Source organism: Ostrinia nubilalis, chromosome 9, assembly GCF_963855985.1.
Source record: "Ostrinia nubilalis chromosome 9, ilOstNubi1.1, whole genome shotgun sequence".
Classification (NCBI taxonomy): domain Eukaryota; kingdom Metazoa; phylum Arthropoda; class Insecta; order Lepidoptera; family Crambidae; genus Ostrinia; species Ostrinia nubilalis.
In genome coordinates, this window is record NC_087096.1 from 6,416,851 (window position 1) to 6,435,695 (window position 18,845).

General features: G+C 34.1%; 1 protein-coding gene across 1 annotated transcript; it reads left to right on the plus strand.

Moving 5' to 3' along the window:
• Window positions 1-302: 302 nt before the first annotated feature.
• LOC135074512 (putative inorganic phosphate cotransporter) lies at window positions 303-17,687 on the plus strand. The gene is made up of 9 exons (XM_063968820.1): window positions 303-515; window positions 10,129-10,172; window positions 11,512-11,717; window positions 12,366-12,602; window positions 12,827-13,033; window positions 13,277-13,447; window positions 14,870-15,086; window positions 15,393-15,631; window positions 17,364-17,687. Exons 2-9 carry the CDS (start codon window positions 10,139-10,141, stop codon window positions 17,586-17,588), a joined length of 1,536 nt encoding a protein of 511 aa, XP_063824890.1. The 5' UTR covers window positions 303-515; window positions 10,129-10,138; the 3' UTR covers window positions 17,589-17,687.
• The last annotated feature ends 1,158 nt before the right edge of the window (window positions 17,688-18,845 follow it).

Consider the following 18,845-nt stretch of genomic DNA (forward strand, 5'->3'; position numbering starts at 1 on the left):
ATCCAGAATGAACATTATTTAATAACTTTCTTTTTTCACAACTTTTATATAAATCGCTACTAGTAGGTAAGTATACCAGATTTTGTTCAACAATTAACGTAATTTGCTACGAGTAAAAATACGAGCATGTAAATAAGTAATGTTTGGTATACCATAGCGCAAGCTTTACTTAGCATGGTACAAGATGGCGCAGTAAAAAATATCCTAGAATGTTTATTTATTTACATTTACATATTGGTCATATCTACATTTTTATTTTTATGCACCATGACTGGCACGTGTTGCTCCTTTGTCATTGTTACTCCATAAAAGAAGACCGCTGGAGGTTGATAACAGCTGATAATAAAAGACGTTGAAATAAGAAAATACTTCACGCTGAACAAAACGTAGTCGCTACGTGAAGGTTATAGAGTAGTGATGGCAGTATCGTAAAATTTACTTTGTAGTAAATACGATAAACAAAACAAATACTTATAAAGTAGTTGGGTTCGTGATCAAAAAGAAAATTACTATAGGTAAGTGCCGAGAAGTCGTTGAAGAAGAATTACTTAATGAATTGCAAAAAAGATGGGATACGTCAGTCAAAGGACGTCACTTATATAAATTCTTCCCGAATGTACGCGAACGTCTAACTAGGCGATGGTTAGAAATCGACCATTGCTCGTCGCAGTTCCTCACGGGACATGGCAACTTTAAACATAAACTTCACGAATTCAAACTAGTTCCGTCTCCTTTTTGCGAGTGTTCCACTGATGATGTCAGTCATGAGCAGTCTGCCCATCATATCTTGTGGGAGTGTGATCTTTGGAAACATGAACGTGATATAATGCTTAATTCAATACAACATACATCTGTTTCCGCAATTTATTACACCGATCTTGTCGCGACAAGGAAAAATTTCCGTGCTTTTAAGCGATTTTGTGAAAAATATTATTGGCAGGTAGTTGCTAATTGCTCATAAGATAGGCCCCCTTAATTTAATTTATTGTCCGTGGTGCATAATCTTTTCTTAAAGGTTTTAAGCCTTTGTTTGTCACCTGTCATCCGCTTTGCAATGGAGGGAAGTCGAACCTTAATTTCGAACTCCTCCTATGTTCTTCTGATTAATTTCGTTGCGGGTCCAATGACAGTTTAAATAACTTTCCCCCGGGACAAGCTTGACCTTCATTGGTTGGGTTTTTGTGGCGGTCAAGCTGTAGATCCTGGCTACACAGGAGTTGCAGTGGTGGGAACGAGAGGTGGGAATAGTCCCGTTTTATAGGTAAGTGCCGTTTGAATAATTGATTTGTTATATCTATAACTAGCGGCCGCCTGCGACTTCGTAGGTACGCGTGGATCCCGTTTTAGCCCCTTAGGGGTGGAGTTTCGTAAAAACCTTTCTTAGCGGATGCCTAACGTCGACGTCATAACATCTACCTGTATGCCAAATTTCAGCCCAATTCGTGTAAAATAGTGGTTTGGGCTGTGCGTTGATAGATCACTATGTTAGTCAGTCACCTTTGAGTTATAATATTTAGATACACATAATTATTATCCTAATAAAATATATAAGAAAATATTATGAGTATATTAAATAATGAGGAGTGAAGTTTGTAAATAAAATAAAATAAAAAATTCTCATTAAAACGAACTTTGAGAGTCAATAATACCTGAGACATGGAGCAACATCATTTCAGCAACAGGACGTCCACTGCTGAACATAGCCTCCCCAGTCCCCAATGATTTCCATATTGCGTGGTGGGTAATAGCCTGCATCCAGTGCCTCCTTCTACCTTTTTGCGGTCGTCGGCCCACTTGTCGGTCCTTAGTGCATCAGTTTAATGTAATAATTAACAACTAAAGTAGTCAATAGCCACCAACTAACAACAAACGGCGACATTCATCAATAAAACTAACTCGTAACTAATATAATCCATTGTCATATTTACAAAAACCGCTAGTCATTTAAATGTTTGCTTTCCACATAGAATAAAAGGAAACGTCGATAAGATAATTTACTTCGCACCTTAAGTAAATATATTTTGCAACCGCAGAAAATTATGAACGCAAAATTACTTGCAATCATTGTTTAAACATCCTTCGATACTTTAGTGACAAAGCTATGAAGCATTTTTCAACGAGTCTGGAACTGGTCGCCGACATTCGTTTCTTCACATGACTGCCCGCTGACTCAACATTTCGTATATCGCCGCTTCGCCAACAGAACCTTTCACCAGCGTACGATTCGTCGACAGCACAGTTCGTCATTAGATATTTCGCCTAAGAACAATTCACTAAATCGATACTTCGTCAATTAACTATTCATCTTAGAACTATTCAAATAAAGTTACTTTCGGATTTATTAATATCAAACTTGTTTTTTTTTTCTTATTTAAATTTACAAATTGAATAAAAACTTTATACATAAATAGAAAATTGCAATACTCGTATTTACTATACTAATACTATTATTAAAAATGCGAAAGTAACTCTGTCTGTCTGTCTGTCTTGCTTTCACGCCTAAACCACTGAACCGATTTTGATGAAATTTGGCATAGAGATAGTTTTAGTCCCGAGAAAGGACATAGGATAGTTTTTATCCCGGTATTTTTGAAACAAGGACGCGCGCGATAAAGTTTTTCTATGACAGACAAAATTCCACGCTGGCGAAACCGCGGGCGGAAAGCGTATTTTGGTTCACCATGATTTTTTTAATTAATTAATATAGATTTTGACGATTGTTACATTACAAAAGTATTGCTTATTTAAGTTTGTATTACATTAAATCATAATGTTTTTTCCTATTTTCTTTTATTTTTTTCTATTTTCATCGACTATTAAAAGTTTTATTATGTGTATTTCCCTAATGCTAAATTTCATAAATCCGAAAGTACCTAACTTTATTTTATTTATTTACTACGTTCATTGAAAAAATAATAATCACTTGATATTGATAATGATAATAATAATGATTACTAACATTAGCATTTAAGGTGTGTTTACTAACCACACTATGAACTATGAGTTGTTCGAAATAAAAACTTTTTATTTATTTATTTATTTATTTATTTATTTGAATAATTATAATATGATTAGTTACCTAATTGACGAAGTATCGGCTTAGTGAATCGTTCGTAGGCGAAATATCTAATGACGAACTGTACCTCTATTACGAAAAACTTTCGAGTTCGTTTCGTTGCGTATTCAAAGTGTCATCGAAAAATTTTGTATGAAAAATTAAACAGCGCCCCCTAGGGCGGCTATAATATAGGGGGCGCTGTTTAATTTTTCATACAAAATTTTTCGATGGCACTTTGAATACGCAACGAAACGAACTCGAAAGTTTTTCGTAATAGAGGTACTGTGCTGTCGACGAATCGTACGCTGGTGAAAGGTTCTGTTGGCGAAGCGGCGATATGCGAAATGTTGTGTCGGCGGGCAGTCATGTGAAGAAACGAATGTCGGCGACCAGTTCCAGACTCCTACAATCCGTAGAGTTATTGGATAGAGAACGTGATATTTATTTATTTTGAAACTCGACAGCTTTGTCGATAATTTACATGTTACAGAATGGTACATTCCAAAACTCTAGCCAATTACAGAGTCTCACAGCTAATTTAAGTGTGTAAGAACAACAGAATAAATGATCTAGTTTATTATTTTAGGTTTCAAAAATACACAACAATGCAAATCATAAAAACAAAATACTGGCGCTTGGCGAGGATAGATAGTTTCTAGACAACAGGGAAAATCCTACAACTTGGAGATTCCCTCACTAAACTTTATAGTAGAAGTCATACGCACAACGTGGACAGATCGAAATTGATATCTAACGTCGTTAACCTAAAAAGGGTACTTTAAAATGGATGAGTAGGTATTTCAGAGACACGAGTGCAAGGACTTTACCTGTCACTTATCTTGTAAGTTGCATGTCCTGTATAATTAACACAGATACAATTAAATATCTAGTTTATTCCTCTATTTCAGCCGTTGTCTCCTAAAGAAGGAAAAGGGCAAACTTCAACTTAAGATAACATGGTTAATAGTAGAGGTGTAGTTATTAGAAGCACTAATATCCCGGTTAATGCCTGTGCCTTGTGTTAGAAATGTGTATCTTTTGTTCGTTGTTTTTTGTGTTTAGTGCCTTGAGAAGCATCTCTCAAATTGTAATTAAAGTCTCTGGCACTTTCAGTAGCACGTGGCTTCGGCTAGATTAGACATCAGGTATTATGTTTTGTTCTACCAGACCATTTAGATAGCGGAATCAAGTTTTGAATGCGCTCACGTGCAGTAGGTATTGTGTATTTACATTTAGATTAAAATAAGCCAGTGCTCTTGCGAGCTAAAATAAGTATAATATAATATACTTGCTATACTTCTTCAAGCAAAATAACTCCTTGGCCAGACAAGATAACAAATTAATTTTAAATTGTTTTCCTTATAACGTTCACTTTTACTACAAATCTATAAATGATGCTAAGATATTGGTCTCCAAATTAGGGAGGTATTTTTTGGTATTTATTTACCTCAGCCGTGGTTTAATAAGTTGAGGTAAATGACATCGTTACATGATCGTTGGAAATCCCTAATTTATAACGAATTTGAGTACAACCAAAGAGAAAATTGACGGAAAATTTAATGTCAGTGACGTTAAAAGTAGGTATATTCTAAACTGTATTTTTTGGGATATGCTTTTTAAAAACAGTTTTTCAATTTAATTACCGACATGTAAATATGCAACTACATTAAGTGTGTGCAATAACATTAAAAAATAGGTAGAATAGAAAGCATGTATTTGATACAACAACAAAATAAAAAATAAATGAGAAAGTATGCATAAAGAAGATAAATAAGTACATAAAATGTGTAATTAAATGAACAATAAATAAATAACTTTTGTCGTTAACATTTGTTTGCATGAACGTATTTATCTGTTTGTCCAATAAATAAATCATCTTAGGAATAACGAAGTCACAAGCATGAATAGAAACTACATACCATCACTAAAATGACACTAATTTCTCACGTGTAACCTTGACTATCCATACCTGATAAAATTATGTACGAATGTTATAAGAACGGTGTAGGTATAAAATTAAAATACATAAACATCGTGAAAACCCCATGTGTAGTGTAGAAATAAAAAAAAATGTTAAGGTATTAGAGCAAAAGTGAAAAGCAAGCGAACGTAATCAAAGTGCATAAAATTATTATTTTCATGGGTCTTCTGACGTCATAAGCGAATAATATTTTACGTTTGAATGGGTAATCTAGGTCGACAGTACTGAAACTTTTATCTAACGTAGGTATTCAGTGTCGGTACTTCAGAATATCACATGCATCGTATTATCTCATATTATTATCATTCAAAATGATTCAACTAAGAGGCCTGAGAGAAATCTTCATCATCATTTCAGCCATATGACGTCCACTGCTGAACATAGGCTTCACCCAATGACTTCCATGATGACCTGTGGGCAGCGGCCTGCATCTAGCGCATCCCATCTGCCGTCAGTTCTGCGTACTTTGTGCCCTGCCAATTGCCACTTCAGCTTGCCAATCACCTCATTTCTAATTCGATCTCGTAAAGAAACACCGTTTTGTAGAGAAACCTTGCGTGTGAACAGTTTTCCATTTCTTTTGGCGTTATATCAAATTCTCGTGACTGACGTGACACTGCCTTATCAACACAGTTGTCCGTTTATGTTATTGACACTTTAATGCTGAATAATAAAAACAATAGCAAAGTTTTTATACAGTGTGAGTCACGTTAAAGTGTACATATGAAAATAGATGAAACTAGAACCATTTTTATCGACAAAAAAGAGGTCAAAAAATTTTTGAGATTTTTTTTAAATTTTTTATAGAATTTTTTTTCTTCCAAATACTTATTGTAAAGAAAACGTAATAACTATTAAACTATATCCTGATAAAAAAAAACAGTAATAATGCTAAATAACAGGCGATACTAAAAAAATACACAAAATACACAAAAAAGGCCAACAAATAATAAAAAATGATACTTTTTGAAAAAAATCTGCTTTTAAATTCTGTGTTTTCTTGGTTATTTGATAAATTTCTCCAAAAAATGCCCCTATAACCGGTGGTTTTTATTACTTTGTATTATTCTCTATCGTATTACCTTCGTAAAACCTAAAATCGCATGTCTATCCCTATCACAACGTTTGCAATGATCGTTTGAACTGTTTGAACGGTCTAGTTTCATCTATTTTCATATGTACACTTTAACGTGACTCACACTGTATACCTAAAGGATTTGGTCAACTCTGGCGAACTTAAAAAGCGAAATAGTCGAAATGCACTTTTACTTATTAAACGTAAATTATTCAAGTAACCTTCGTAACTTTTTTGTTACTTACATTCTTAGTGTAATACCTACCTACCTAATAAAGATATCTATCGCCCATATTCACAAACGACGCTTGCTTAAGTGAAGCAGCAAATCGAACGCACAGCATTGAATAGAGCTCTGTGATTGGTTCATGTGTCACCCTGTGTGTCCTCGCGCACTGTGAGACCTCATAGTAATGTTTATGAATACGGGCGGTGTATCTCTACTTAAAGTTTAACTAAATAAACTTTTAGTAAAGACACCACAGGGTGTCTTTGAATGTATTTTGAATGGAATATTTTCTTTAGATACGAGTACCTAATGATAAAATTGACATAAAGTGGTTTCATTGTTTTATCTATCTAATTTTATCTCGAGAAAAACCAACAGTTGCTTGACATGCGATGGCACAACAGATAAATACTATTTAGAAATCTGAGGTGAAAAACATTAAAGTACATAATTTATGTATTGTGCCGAACTGTACACATGACTATTAAAACTGAAGAACTGTAAAAAGAACAAATTTTACCTACTCCATGTTCGTTCGTTCGTTTCAGTCAAATGACGTCCACTGCTGAACAAAGGCCTCCTCCAAGGTATTCCACAATGCACGGTCCTGCGCTGCCCGCATCCAGGCTCTTCCCGCGACCTTTACTAGATCGTCGGTCCACCTAGTAGGAGGCCTGCCCACGCTACATCTTCCAGCTAGAACTACTCCATGTAGAACAAAATTATTGTTTTGGTTTATAGTGTCGATTTATACATGTACGTAATCGCACAAATCCTAAATATTTTCCTGTATTATTTATTGGTGCAAATCCGTATGTAAATTGGAATTGGCATATTATTATTATGCAATTTGTTTAAAATCGTCTTCTTGTAGAAAAAAATGCTTTTAAAGACTTCTTAAGAGCAACCTTTTATCATTATTTATTTCTTTCTTTTTGTATGATGTGAACGTCATAACATAAAAAAATTAGAACTTAAAATTAGTACCTTACCTACCAAAATCAGAAAACCGTGCGAATAAATCCGTATTAAGGATATTAATTTGATATTGGGTAAAGGTTGTTATTATGATTGAGGCCAGTGCCGGATTAAGCCAGCGCGGGGCCTGTAGCAAATTTCTATCAAGGGGCCCTTGGTTTGCTTTAGGTTCTCAAGTTTAGGGTATTAAATGAAACAAAACTGTTACAAATGAACTTTTCTTGATTTAATGTGTGCAAATTTTGTGAGATAACACTTTCAATATCAACTTCTTTAAGCAAATCATGCTCTATACTCAACAAAGTAAGATGATTAAGACGTTCTTGTCCCATCGTGTTCCTTAATTCATCTATCTACAGGGTGGATGGAAACGATAAGTGATCTCACGCGATTATTTCTAAACTATACAAGATATCGAAAAACTGGTTACTGATCCTGAAAGTGCTTCACGAGCTCTTTCCAATAGTATAAGTAATAGGTTACAGAATTAACTGGATCTATCCGAAAATTAATTTTTTTCAGCCACACAATATTAGAAGTGTTAATTTTTTTAATAAATAATAAACACTTAAATTGAACTCGTAAATTGCATTCTAATTTACAATTAATCATGGAAAATATTGGTTTTAGGCTTTACTTGCTATAATTTATCAAGACATGAGTGCCATGACTGTGGCAGTACTAAATGTATGGAAGCTGGAAACATTGAATTTTCGGATAGATCCAGTTTATTTTGTATCTTGTTATTGGTACCGTTGGATAGAGCTCGTGAAGCACTTTCAGGATCAGTAACCAATTTTTAGATATCTTGTATAGTTTAGAAATAATCGAGTGAGATCACTTATCGTTTCCACCCTGTATATTCTTACTTATAATAAATCTGTAGAGAGGTCAATTCTGTACATGAAATATATTTTCAAAATAACTATCAGGGGGTGATTAGTGATCGATACTGATGCCAAAAATGCAATCAGTAAAATTTTTGTCTGTCTGTCTGTATGTTCCTTATAGAAACAAAAACTGCTCGACGGATTTTAACGAAAATTGATACAATTATTCTTCATACTCCTGGGCAGGTTATGAAGAATGTTAGTAAACTTAAAGCTTAGTTACAACAAGGAATTTCCGAAATTCCCACGGGAACGGGAATTAGCAGGAAAATCCTTTTGTATGAAAAATCTAAACCGCTTAAGTTAGACGCTTGAAATATGGTATGTACCTTAGTAAACTTAAAGCTTAGTTACAACAGGATATTGCAAAATTCCCACGGGAAAGGGAGTTAGCGGGAAAAAATCTAAACCGCGTAGATGAAAAAATCTAAACCGCGTAGATGAAGGGAGTAAAACGGGATCCACGCGTACGAAGTCGCGGGCGGCCGCTAGTTTTTAATACGTTTTAATGTTGAAAAAGAACGTCCGCCACTGCAGTCGCGAAGCACTAGTCGCTTGCATGCGTTACATGTAATTGTCATTATTCCCGTTTCTAACTTATTCATCGTTGAAACTATCTAACTTAATCTTTTTTTATTTCGGTCAGACAGGCGTTGGAGCGCGGGGCCCCCAAATTCGCGGGGCCCGTAGCATTTGCTACTCTTGCTACGTGGCTAATCCGGCACTGATTGAGGCTTGGTTAATGGTTATTAATCAATGTTAAATAAATTAAAAACCTTTGTCTGCGATACATTTACCATGTCTAGATGAAATAGAATTGAAAAATAATAACATTCAATAATGCCTAATCGCTAAGTATGTAAGAAAGTAAGAATAGCGCAGATTGCCTACAATTTAATATACCTAATAGGGAAATAAAAATAAGGAAAACTATGTAAAGTTTGTCTGCAGGGTTACAGTTGTGGGTGAAATAAGTTTAAGATAAGGAAGCGACGTTCAGTGCAATTTTTTTTCTCCGTAACAGACTGATTACTTTGCTAATCGAGTGGAAATTACGTAGGCTCTTTTTGTAACAATTTAACTGAAGAAATGATAATTGAAATTTTTCATAAGCTAATTATGGTATTGAGAAAAGTTTTTTTTTTGGTATGAAATATGGTGATATTTACAGCGTTTGTTGTAAGTTATTTATTAATAACTAATAAACCAATAAACTTATAAGCCCAGTTAATTAAAAATATAGGTATCATTGAACCCAAATTAAATGAACTATGAGTTAACCAATACACTTTAACTCTTTGGGCCCAGTTTTTTGATTCTTAGTTAAAATAACTAATTGTCAAATTTTGCTACTAATGGTTAATTATTAACAAAATGTAAACAAATAGTTAAAAAATGTACTGAAAGCCAAGCTAACCATTGTTCGAAAAACATTTTTTTCTGTTATTTAACCACTTGTCATTTGACATCTGTCAAATTTGACCATTGGTTATTTTAACTACGAATCAAAAAACCGGGCCTAAATCATGATTTAAATGAAAGTCACTAGTCACGTGGAACCCGAAAATTAAAAGTTATGGTCTTAACAGTGACACCACAAAGATCCAGACCAGATCGGAAATCGAATCCGTGACTCTAGCACTACGCGATTAACCGTGCCACTACGCTGCGTATTGTATATCCTCGGATGTCCATCCAATCCATGACCTTCGATGACCCGGTAGTCACTAAAAGCGTGGCGAAAACTGCTTTTCCTGATTTTAGTATCGCACCGCGACAGCGAGCGTACTCTGTGATGAGCCGCGGTCCGGCCTGACACGACGTGGTGCGAAATTAAATGAACGCGACTTTGAAAATACGCGGTCAGATGTGATTTTGTTTTAGAGTATTCACTCAAGTTGTTTTTTTGTGTTATAGACACGGCACAATGTTGACGGGATGGAGGCTTACTTTATCGAAATGTAAGTATAATTTGTGTTATTTTAATTAATGTAATTAGAAACCAGTTTTAATTGGAAAAATATTTTTTTGATAATATATAAATTATGCAAGAAACAACACGTAATAATTTTTACGAATAGCAGTAAGTAGGTACTTATATAAAATTAAAAGCTTAAGCCAGCTAATTTATAAATTATCCTATTAAAATATTATAACTTTATTTCTGATACTATAACATGATTAATATCTTACTTGATCGCATTGCAAATTAGTATGCTAAAACATTATTTTTAGCAAAAAATATAATAGCATCTTGCAAATCAAATCAATAATAATCATAATATGGTCAACTTTTGAGAATTGGAAATCTCTACAACAAATAAGTAACTAGGTACTTCTAATTCACTGCACTAATTTGTCCGTACATATATTTTAACGTGTGCTTCTATTTTTTAGTTAGCTCTAATATTCTTAGGTTAATGACAATACATTATTAACAAAGTTCAACGCCATCTAATGTCGATTTTCAACTACGTAGTACAATGACATTTTGAAAATTTGATAAGAAAATCAAACTCTTTATTTTTACAATAGGTTAATTTAACATTAATTTGCATAAAGCCTTATAAACAAAGAAATTCTTCTTTTAAACATATCACGTCAGTTTGTAATTATGTAACATTAATTAGCTCTACTTATTATTGAACAGATGTTTTTTGAGTAGTATTACTAGTGTTTTGAGGTAGAATTTACATTGATATTTTAATATTATTTTACTAGTATACCTATGCCATAGTAAACTAACATTTAGTTGCTAATTTTATCACTTAGGTCTACTAGAACTAGAAGTACCTAAACTTTATCCCCTGGGAAGTGCGTTTTCTCGAGATAAGAAATCAATCAATTTGATTTATCATGTATCGGTTTAGATGAATGATGACGGAACTGACAGTTGATGCGTAATTTAGCTTACAAGTTTTTATTTTATTATTCACCTATAAAGTATAAGGACTACAAAATAAATATAAATTTTAAGGTTATAAGGTTAAGGACAAAAACATTGTTTTGACAATATATTTTACTAAAAATTAATAAACTCCGAAACTGTTTTCTGTAAAAATGTTTTAATGTATTATTTATCGAAAGAGTTATTCGTTTCCTAACAACCGAATTGAGAACCTCCTCCTTTTGTTGAAGTCGGTTAATTAACGCGAGATACTATGAATTTAATTTAATTAGTTTAAGTTTTTTTTTAAACTCAACATTGTTTTTTTAAGTTTTTGTTTACTTGTTCTTTTCACCCTGTAAAACAGTAACGATTGAACTATATTTTTTACATTTTATTCTATTACCTTTCAGTTTTCATAATACCCCAGCGGTATGTCATGGCAGTGATGTCCCTGTTGGCCGTGGCCAACGCGTACACCATGAGAGTGTGCCTTAATTTGGCCATCACCCAGATGGTCAAAAAAGGCAACTCGGAGTCGGGACATTATGACCCTTATGCCTGCCCTGACGCGAGTATAGTGAGCAACACTACGAAACATATTGTTTGGAGGGATGAAGTGAGTGTGCTACTTTATGTTTAAGGAAACCAATAATTTAGTTGAAAAAAATAATATGACTCATAAAAATAAACTTAATTTCTAAATTTACGAAAATGAGAAAAACTTTAGCGTACTAATGTATAAGACATTAGTACGCTATATAGGTATAGTACGAGCACGAGTACCTAAAATAAAATATACTCGTAGTAAGTGGTAGGTATAAAATAACTGAGAGATTACTCTACCCGCTACTACTGATACAGGAATAAAGATTTAATTCACAACAAACAAACGTAAGATAATATTATGTATTTAGCGCTTAAAGTACAACATGTGCGGCACTGTTGTCGATGGAGAATTTGTGAGTTTTATGAGAACGACTACAAGAACAATAATATTACTGAAAACTTACATAATACTGTCTTTTGATACCCCAAATTCAGAATTATTATCTATTCAGCCAAATAACATCCACCACAGCTTGACAAAGACCTTCCCCCATGGATGTCCACAACGGCCGCATCTAGGTCCTAATCTGGCCGCATTTAGATGCTTTTTGCGATCCTCACCAGTTCGTTGGTCTACCTAGTGGGAGACCTTTTGGAAGGCCGTGGTCGCCATTCGAGAACTTTTCTGTCTGCATTTTATAAATATATTTTTTTCCAGACTGTTCTTTTCCAATGGAGTGAAGCAACTCAAGGTCTGATCCTGGGTTCATTTTATTATGGCTACGTCCTCACTCACATCCCTGGAGGCATGTTGGCCGAGAGGTTCGGAGGGAAGTGGGTCCTCGGGCTGGGCCTCCTCTGCACTGCCGTTTGTACCATCATTACTCCAGTCACGGTCAAACTGGGAGGAGCCCCTGCTTTGTTCATATTGAGAGTCATCGAGGGATTGGGAGAGGTAAAAGTTTACTGATTTCATTGTTTATTTTTATTTCATATACCTACTTATAACTTTAACAACACTAGAAAACTTGACTGTTTCCTTTGATTTTCCATTTCTATCATCTTATGAAACCAATGACTATAATTCCTGCGAAATCATATTTTTTGTTAACGCTTTTAACCATTGCTTTAAACGGTTTAAAATCATTAAAATAACTCTATTAAATATTTCATTTCAAGGGTCCAACGATGCCAGGTCTAATGGCCATGCTTTCCCGCTGGGCGCCTAAAGTGGAACGGGCCAGATTCGGAGCCATCGTTTTCGGAGGGGCCCAAATAGGAAACATCGCTGGCTCGTACTTCTCTGGACTGATCATGCACAATGGGAGCTGGGAGAGCGTGTTTTATATGTTTGGAGGACTGGGAATCATGTGGTTCATACTTTGGGTAAGTGATGATCAATCAACTTTCATGTGTCCTCAAATATTTTTACTTTTGGGTAATTTATAAACCGCTTAAGTAGCGCTTTCTATCCTCAAAGTCGGAAAGATGACCTTATAATGATCGCAAGAAACTGTTTGATGTGCAATCCGCTTCCATGGCCAATTTGGAAATGATTAAAAATAATTCAGTTCCAAAGACGGAACACGGAATCGATAAATAACTTTATTTTTATTTTTCTATTTACAGTGCGTCCTTTGCTACAGTACGCCCAACACCCACCCATTCATCTCTGACGCCGAGAGAAAATATTTGAACGAAAACGTGGACTCGTTGATGGGAACCAAGAAACAGATGGACCCCATCCCATGGAAGGCCTTACTTCGGTCTGTGCCTCTTTGGGCACTGATAATTGCTGGTGTAAGTATCAAGACTAGATAAACCCAGTGTACAGAATTCAGCCTCTACCACAAAACTAAAACTTATTTTTAAGGACATAACGTTTAATTTGCAATTGGAATTCTTTATAGGCTTAGTTAAGATTTATAGAGTCGGAAGTAGTTGGTTAGAAGACGCTGCAGGATGTCCTGCCTTAATATTATAACGAGGGCATTAATAAAGAGTTTAATCAGCTCAGTTCAAACTGGAACAAATCTGCAGCTGAATAAAGGATGTGAATGCAAACTATACCCTGTATACTCTACTCCTACTTTGGGTCTTTTAAGCAATATAATTCAAATTTGGTTGCTATCAATTGAAATTAAAGTTAATGTGAAATTCAAGGAGTAAGATGCATTATTTATTTGACCGTTATGTTTTCCTTGAAAACCAAAGACTAGTAAATTTTAATCTAAAAATGCGAGAGACTGCCAGTTATAACATTTACACATGTTTTAGTTTAAACTTATCGATAAATATTGATAAAGGAAGGTATTGTTCTAACAGAACGGTAATCCTTGATAACTAAAGTACCAGGATAATGTTTAAGTGAGTAGAAAGCCCCTACTTTTACTGATAATAGATAAAATTATAAATACAACCTAGAAAACTACCATTTTGAAGTGAAATGTAGTTGAGTTGTTTATTGTTATTTAATTTGACCGATAGCAATTTAGTCGTGTGGCCGATCCGATGTCCACTTTAACGAGACGAAAAGTCCATAAAAATAGCAAAAAAATAATAATATTCTACAGGAGTATATTCAGTTTTGACATTAAATAAGCACCTTAGTACCTATGTATTATCTTCTATGCAGCCTTGTATAAAATTAAACAGCTGTAACTTTAATGTTACTAAACCTGCCATAAAAATTGAAAAGAGGTTTACAGACCTAAAAAAATGTACATCCATACTCAAAACCTAAAATCGCCCATGATTGGATATTACTGAAAACTATTTTCGTTCTAGTTAGATCGCATGTATTCGTATATTCTCTAGTTAGGTTATTGTTACTAAGTCCTCCAAGATTAGAACAATAGTAAGAATTAGAGTCGCTTATTAGAAGTAATAAAGAACTAATAAATGTAAGGCCACTTTTACACAAAAACGAAACGGTGTACTCGTTTCTATGCGTTCTTATTAACGGAAAATACTAACGTGAGACGAAAATCAAAGTGCATTAAGTGGCGTAACTAGCAATGAAAAGACGGTCCAAATGTAAAAAATACAAGTATCTACCTACTTAGTACTCGTCAAATTCCGCAAACGCTACGCTTAACTAGCGCAAAAATTACTATTCGTAAGAATACGCCTCAAAAATGTGTATCCGTGAAAAACAGCGTATTTAAAAACACTATAACATTATCGTTCGTATACAGTAACATGTTAATCTGTTGTTTTCAGATTGGCCACGATTGGGGATACTTCACCATGGTGACGGATCTCCCCAAGTACATGACAGACGTTCTCAAGTTCAACATCAAGTCTACGGGAATACTGTCAGCCCTCCCATACGTTGCCATGTGGATCGCATCTTTCTTCTTCGGTCTCCTCTGCGACTTCTGTGTCAAGAGAGGATACCACAGTATCAAGAATGCCAGGAAAATCTACACAACAATCGGTAAGTTATTTAAAGACGACACGTGAAGTAATAACTAAACATCAAATCATAATCACGAGTACCGCATTCTACATGAAATGATACATTGTATTGTGGAAAAATATGATTTACTTTGTATCATAGACCAGAATAAGTGCTTGCATAAACAAAACTATCAGAAAGCTAATAACGTTTGTTTATTTATTCTTGTTATTCATTCATGCTTTTTATTAGTACCTACTAAATTGGTTTTTCCATTTAGAAATGTTTCATCTTGTCTGATTGTTTACTAATAAAATATCTTCACATTTTTCCTTACTTACACAGCGGCCACTGGTCCTGGTATCTGCATCATTATGGCTTCCTACTCCGGCTGTGACACCACCATGGCGGTCTTCTGGTTCGTCTTCGCCATGGTGCTCATGGGGGCGTACTACAGTGGTATGAAGATCAACCCCCTAGACATCAGTCCCAACTACTGCGGGACAACCACTGCTATGGTCAACGGGATCGCTGCCATCTCTGGGATTATATCGCCTTACCTCATTGGACTGTTGACGCCTGATGTAAGTTCGACTTTCGAGATAAAAAAGGCTTGTATCTGAGGCGATGATTGACTCAAAATGATTGATTGGATTTAAATGTTTAATACAAATCACGAGATTGAAATTATTCTTGAGAATCGTGTCAGGATACGGGTCTCACTAATTACTGTATTTGCATTATAGCATTTTACCTTGGATTATCTTGCATTGATTGATGTAAGGGTATCTTAGAATGCATATTCGACTTGCCAGTCGGGGAAGTATTATGATATGGAAGTACGTGTTAAGTTCAATAACTCTGCACATTTGCACACGTGCGTTTTTATGCAAGACAATAAAACTAGAATTGATCTTTAACCTCCTGGGGCCCGGGAATTATTTTTATCGTGAATTCATATGAAAACTATCCAAATAGTATTAATAATTGATATAATTATCTTAAAAAATAAAATAATTTTTTTTATCTGGAAAACGGCAATTTTCTCAATGTCATATATTTACGACATCGGTTCCCAATGTCAACGACTTTTTTATTTCATGTACAGGATGTCCCGTAATAAATTGCACAAAAGTAATTCCTAGTTAAGTTTCTTGACTATCTACAACGAATTTGAATCGATTTTTGAAATATATTGAGATGCCAAAAATTTTTTGTTCATATTTTTAATTTTTTTTCTGCCTGTACTTACTTTTTTTTGTGCAGTGGATGCAAATATTGATATTTTTAAGTACCTTTTCGTTAAAATGTATCTAGATAGATTCTTTATCAAGTTTTATGTCATTTTTGGGCAATAACATTGCATCTCTATTTTTTTTTAAATAGTATTTCAAAATTTTATTGCATTTCATATGGATGACTCAAATTAAAAAATCCTCGTGATAAAAAAATGCATCACACCAATGTGTAATTAACATTAAGTGATGTAGATAAGGTCAATAGCAATAAAAAAAATTAAAAAACAATTTGATTAAGTGCCTAATGAAATTATTTTAATTTCAAAAAAAAATATCAAAGTGACTTGAGGTGTTGATAATACTTCTGGGCCGACTTTACTAGTAAAATCGAGTTTTGAGTGTTCTTATATGTTATATTCGCATATATCTATCTAAACAAATAAGAAAATAACATCAGATTGTATGCTATTTAATAGAAAATGTATAATGTCATACAGGTATTACACTGGGCTCTGTCAGTTTACACTAGTAATTGGGACCTCATGTAATACCTGTATGACATTCAGATTTCACCATGGTTTTCGTAGTTTTCATACGAATTTCCACAATCAGTGATACTCAGATAATAAAACAGTTCAAATCCCAAAACGAATAATAACAAAGGCTTATAGAAATCGTTCATATTTTAGTAAAAATTTCATTATTACTAACCACTTGTTCCCGGTCGCGGCGCCGTCGCTAGTTCAATTAAAGATAAAAAAATATAAATGTCACTTCACTAGCCAATCACAGCTAAAAATGATGGACAGATGCACCATCTAACTAACTAACGTAAAAGTTCTGGTTAATTTCAACAGATAGCGTTGATTTATATTTTTTTGTTTTATGTAATAAATATATGACGCCAGGCCCCAGGAGGTTAAACTGAAAAAAAAATTGTACCCTTAAGAAATTATAAATCTGATAATTGTTTAGTTTCAGCATTCAATTTATAATGTGCTCATAAAACAATTGCACGTAACTTCAATATTTTTGATTGCTCGATATTCTATTCAATAAGCACCCTTTTCTTTTGCAGTCAACTCTCAAGCAATGGCGGATTGCGTTCTGGGTGTGCCTTGGAGTGCTGGTTGTTACAAACATCATCTACATCATCTTCGCCAAGGGTGAGCAGGAGTGGTGGGATGACGTCAAGAAAAATGGCTACCCCACCAACTGGCAACACGGACCTTTAAAGATGAACCCAAAAGACTCAGAAAACCAAACAACAGAAGAAAGTGAACAAAAGAAAGACAATAATTAAATGACTGGATCTTAGGTTACTTATGTAATTTTAAATTGACGACTTAATTTATTGTAATGTATGTCATAAGTGTAAATAAATGTTAGTTATTATGCCTTTGTTTAGTATTTCATTGAGTAGGACTAAATCAATCATGGCGGCTACATGCTCTTGATGGATGGTGGTAAATGAATCAAAGGGACTGCTAAAGTCGAACATACAGTAAGCAATATATTGTCTAAACTTTCATGGTCACTAACAAAATAATTATAATTGACGGGATTGCTACCGGCCATGTACCTTAATTGTCGAATTAATATCGGAGGCTCGTAATTTAGGTACCTACTAGTAATCCCGTCAATAATAAAATTATACAATACAGCAGTTATATTTCGGTAGGAGTTTTTGAAGACATGTTCAATTGGTGGAAAAAAGTCGAAATTCCTTTATTTGCATGGACTATTATTATAATAGTGCTTACAAATATAAATAACAGGATTATGATAACTGTCGCAATATCATAGCTTTTATTATATTATTTATACGGTATCATACAAAACAGTCTTTGTTGTTAGGTGCGTTCATCCTAGATAAAATATTTTCTCGAAACCATAATACAAAATTTATTGTAGCTTGGATTAAAAAAATAATCTTAATGGAAATATTTTGTTTTACTACATCCTTTTCCAAAGTTAACGATCTCATTTTACTGCTTGATATGCCGTAATGTAATTAATTTTACTATGCGTAGTGAATTTTCAATTTTATGGCCAAGTTAATCAAGTTGAAAACTCGTTGCGTTAAATTACATCATCTTTCCATGTCACATCATTGTCTAAAGAGCGTCAAATTATTTATTGGTCTTACTTGCTTTACAGACGTTTTTTTGTTGTTAATTTGATTATTCTTGCAATGTTCCTTGTAATAAATTATAGGCCTTAAATTAAATGACCATGAAGAATAAATAAAAATATTCTATAGTCGTCATTCAACACACTTTTATTGAATCCACAGAAAACTAGGCAGTCTTAGTTCACAACCATAGTTACTGATTTCCACTGTCCAAAATATTGTCTGTAAAAGTCAGAACAAAGCGTCGATTTTCCACTCCCACTACCCCTATTAAAATCAGTCTCTTACCTACACATCGCTGTAACGAAAGAGCGAATTAAAAGAGGGTCTGAAACTATGGATATCGGGTATCCTTACCGTTTGACTTAGGTACTTCATAGTTACTGTAAAGTGTAGTTGTATTTGAAATTGAATTTTGGCAAAGAG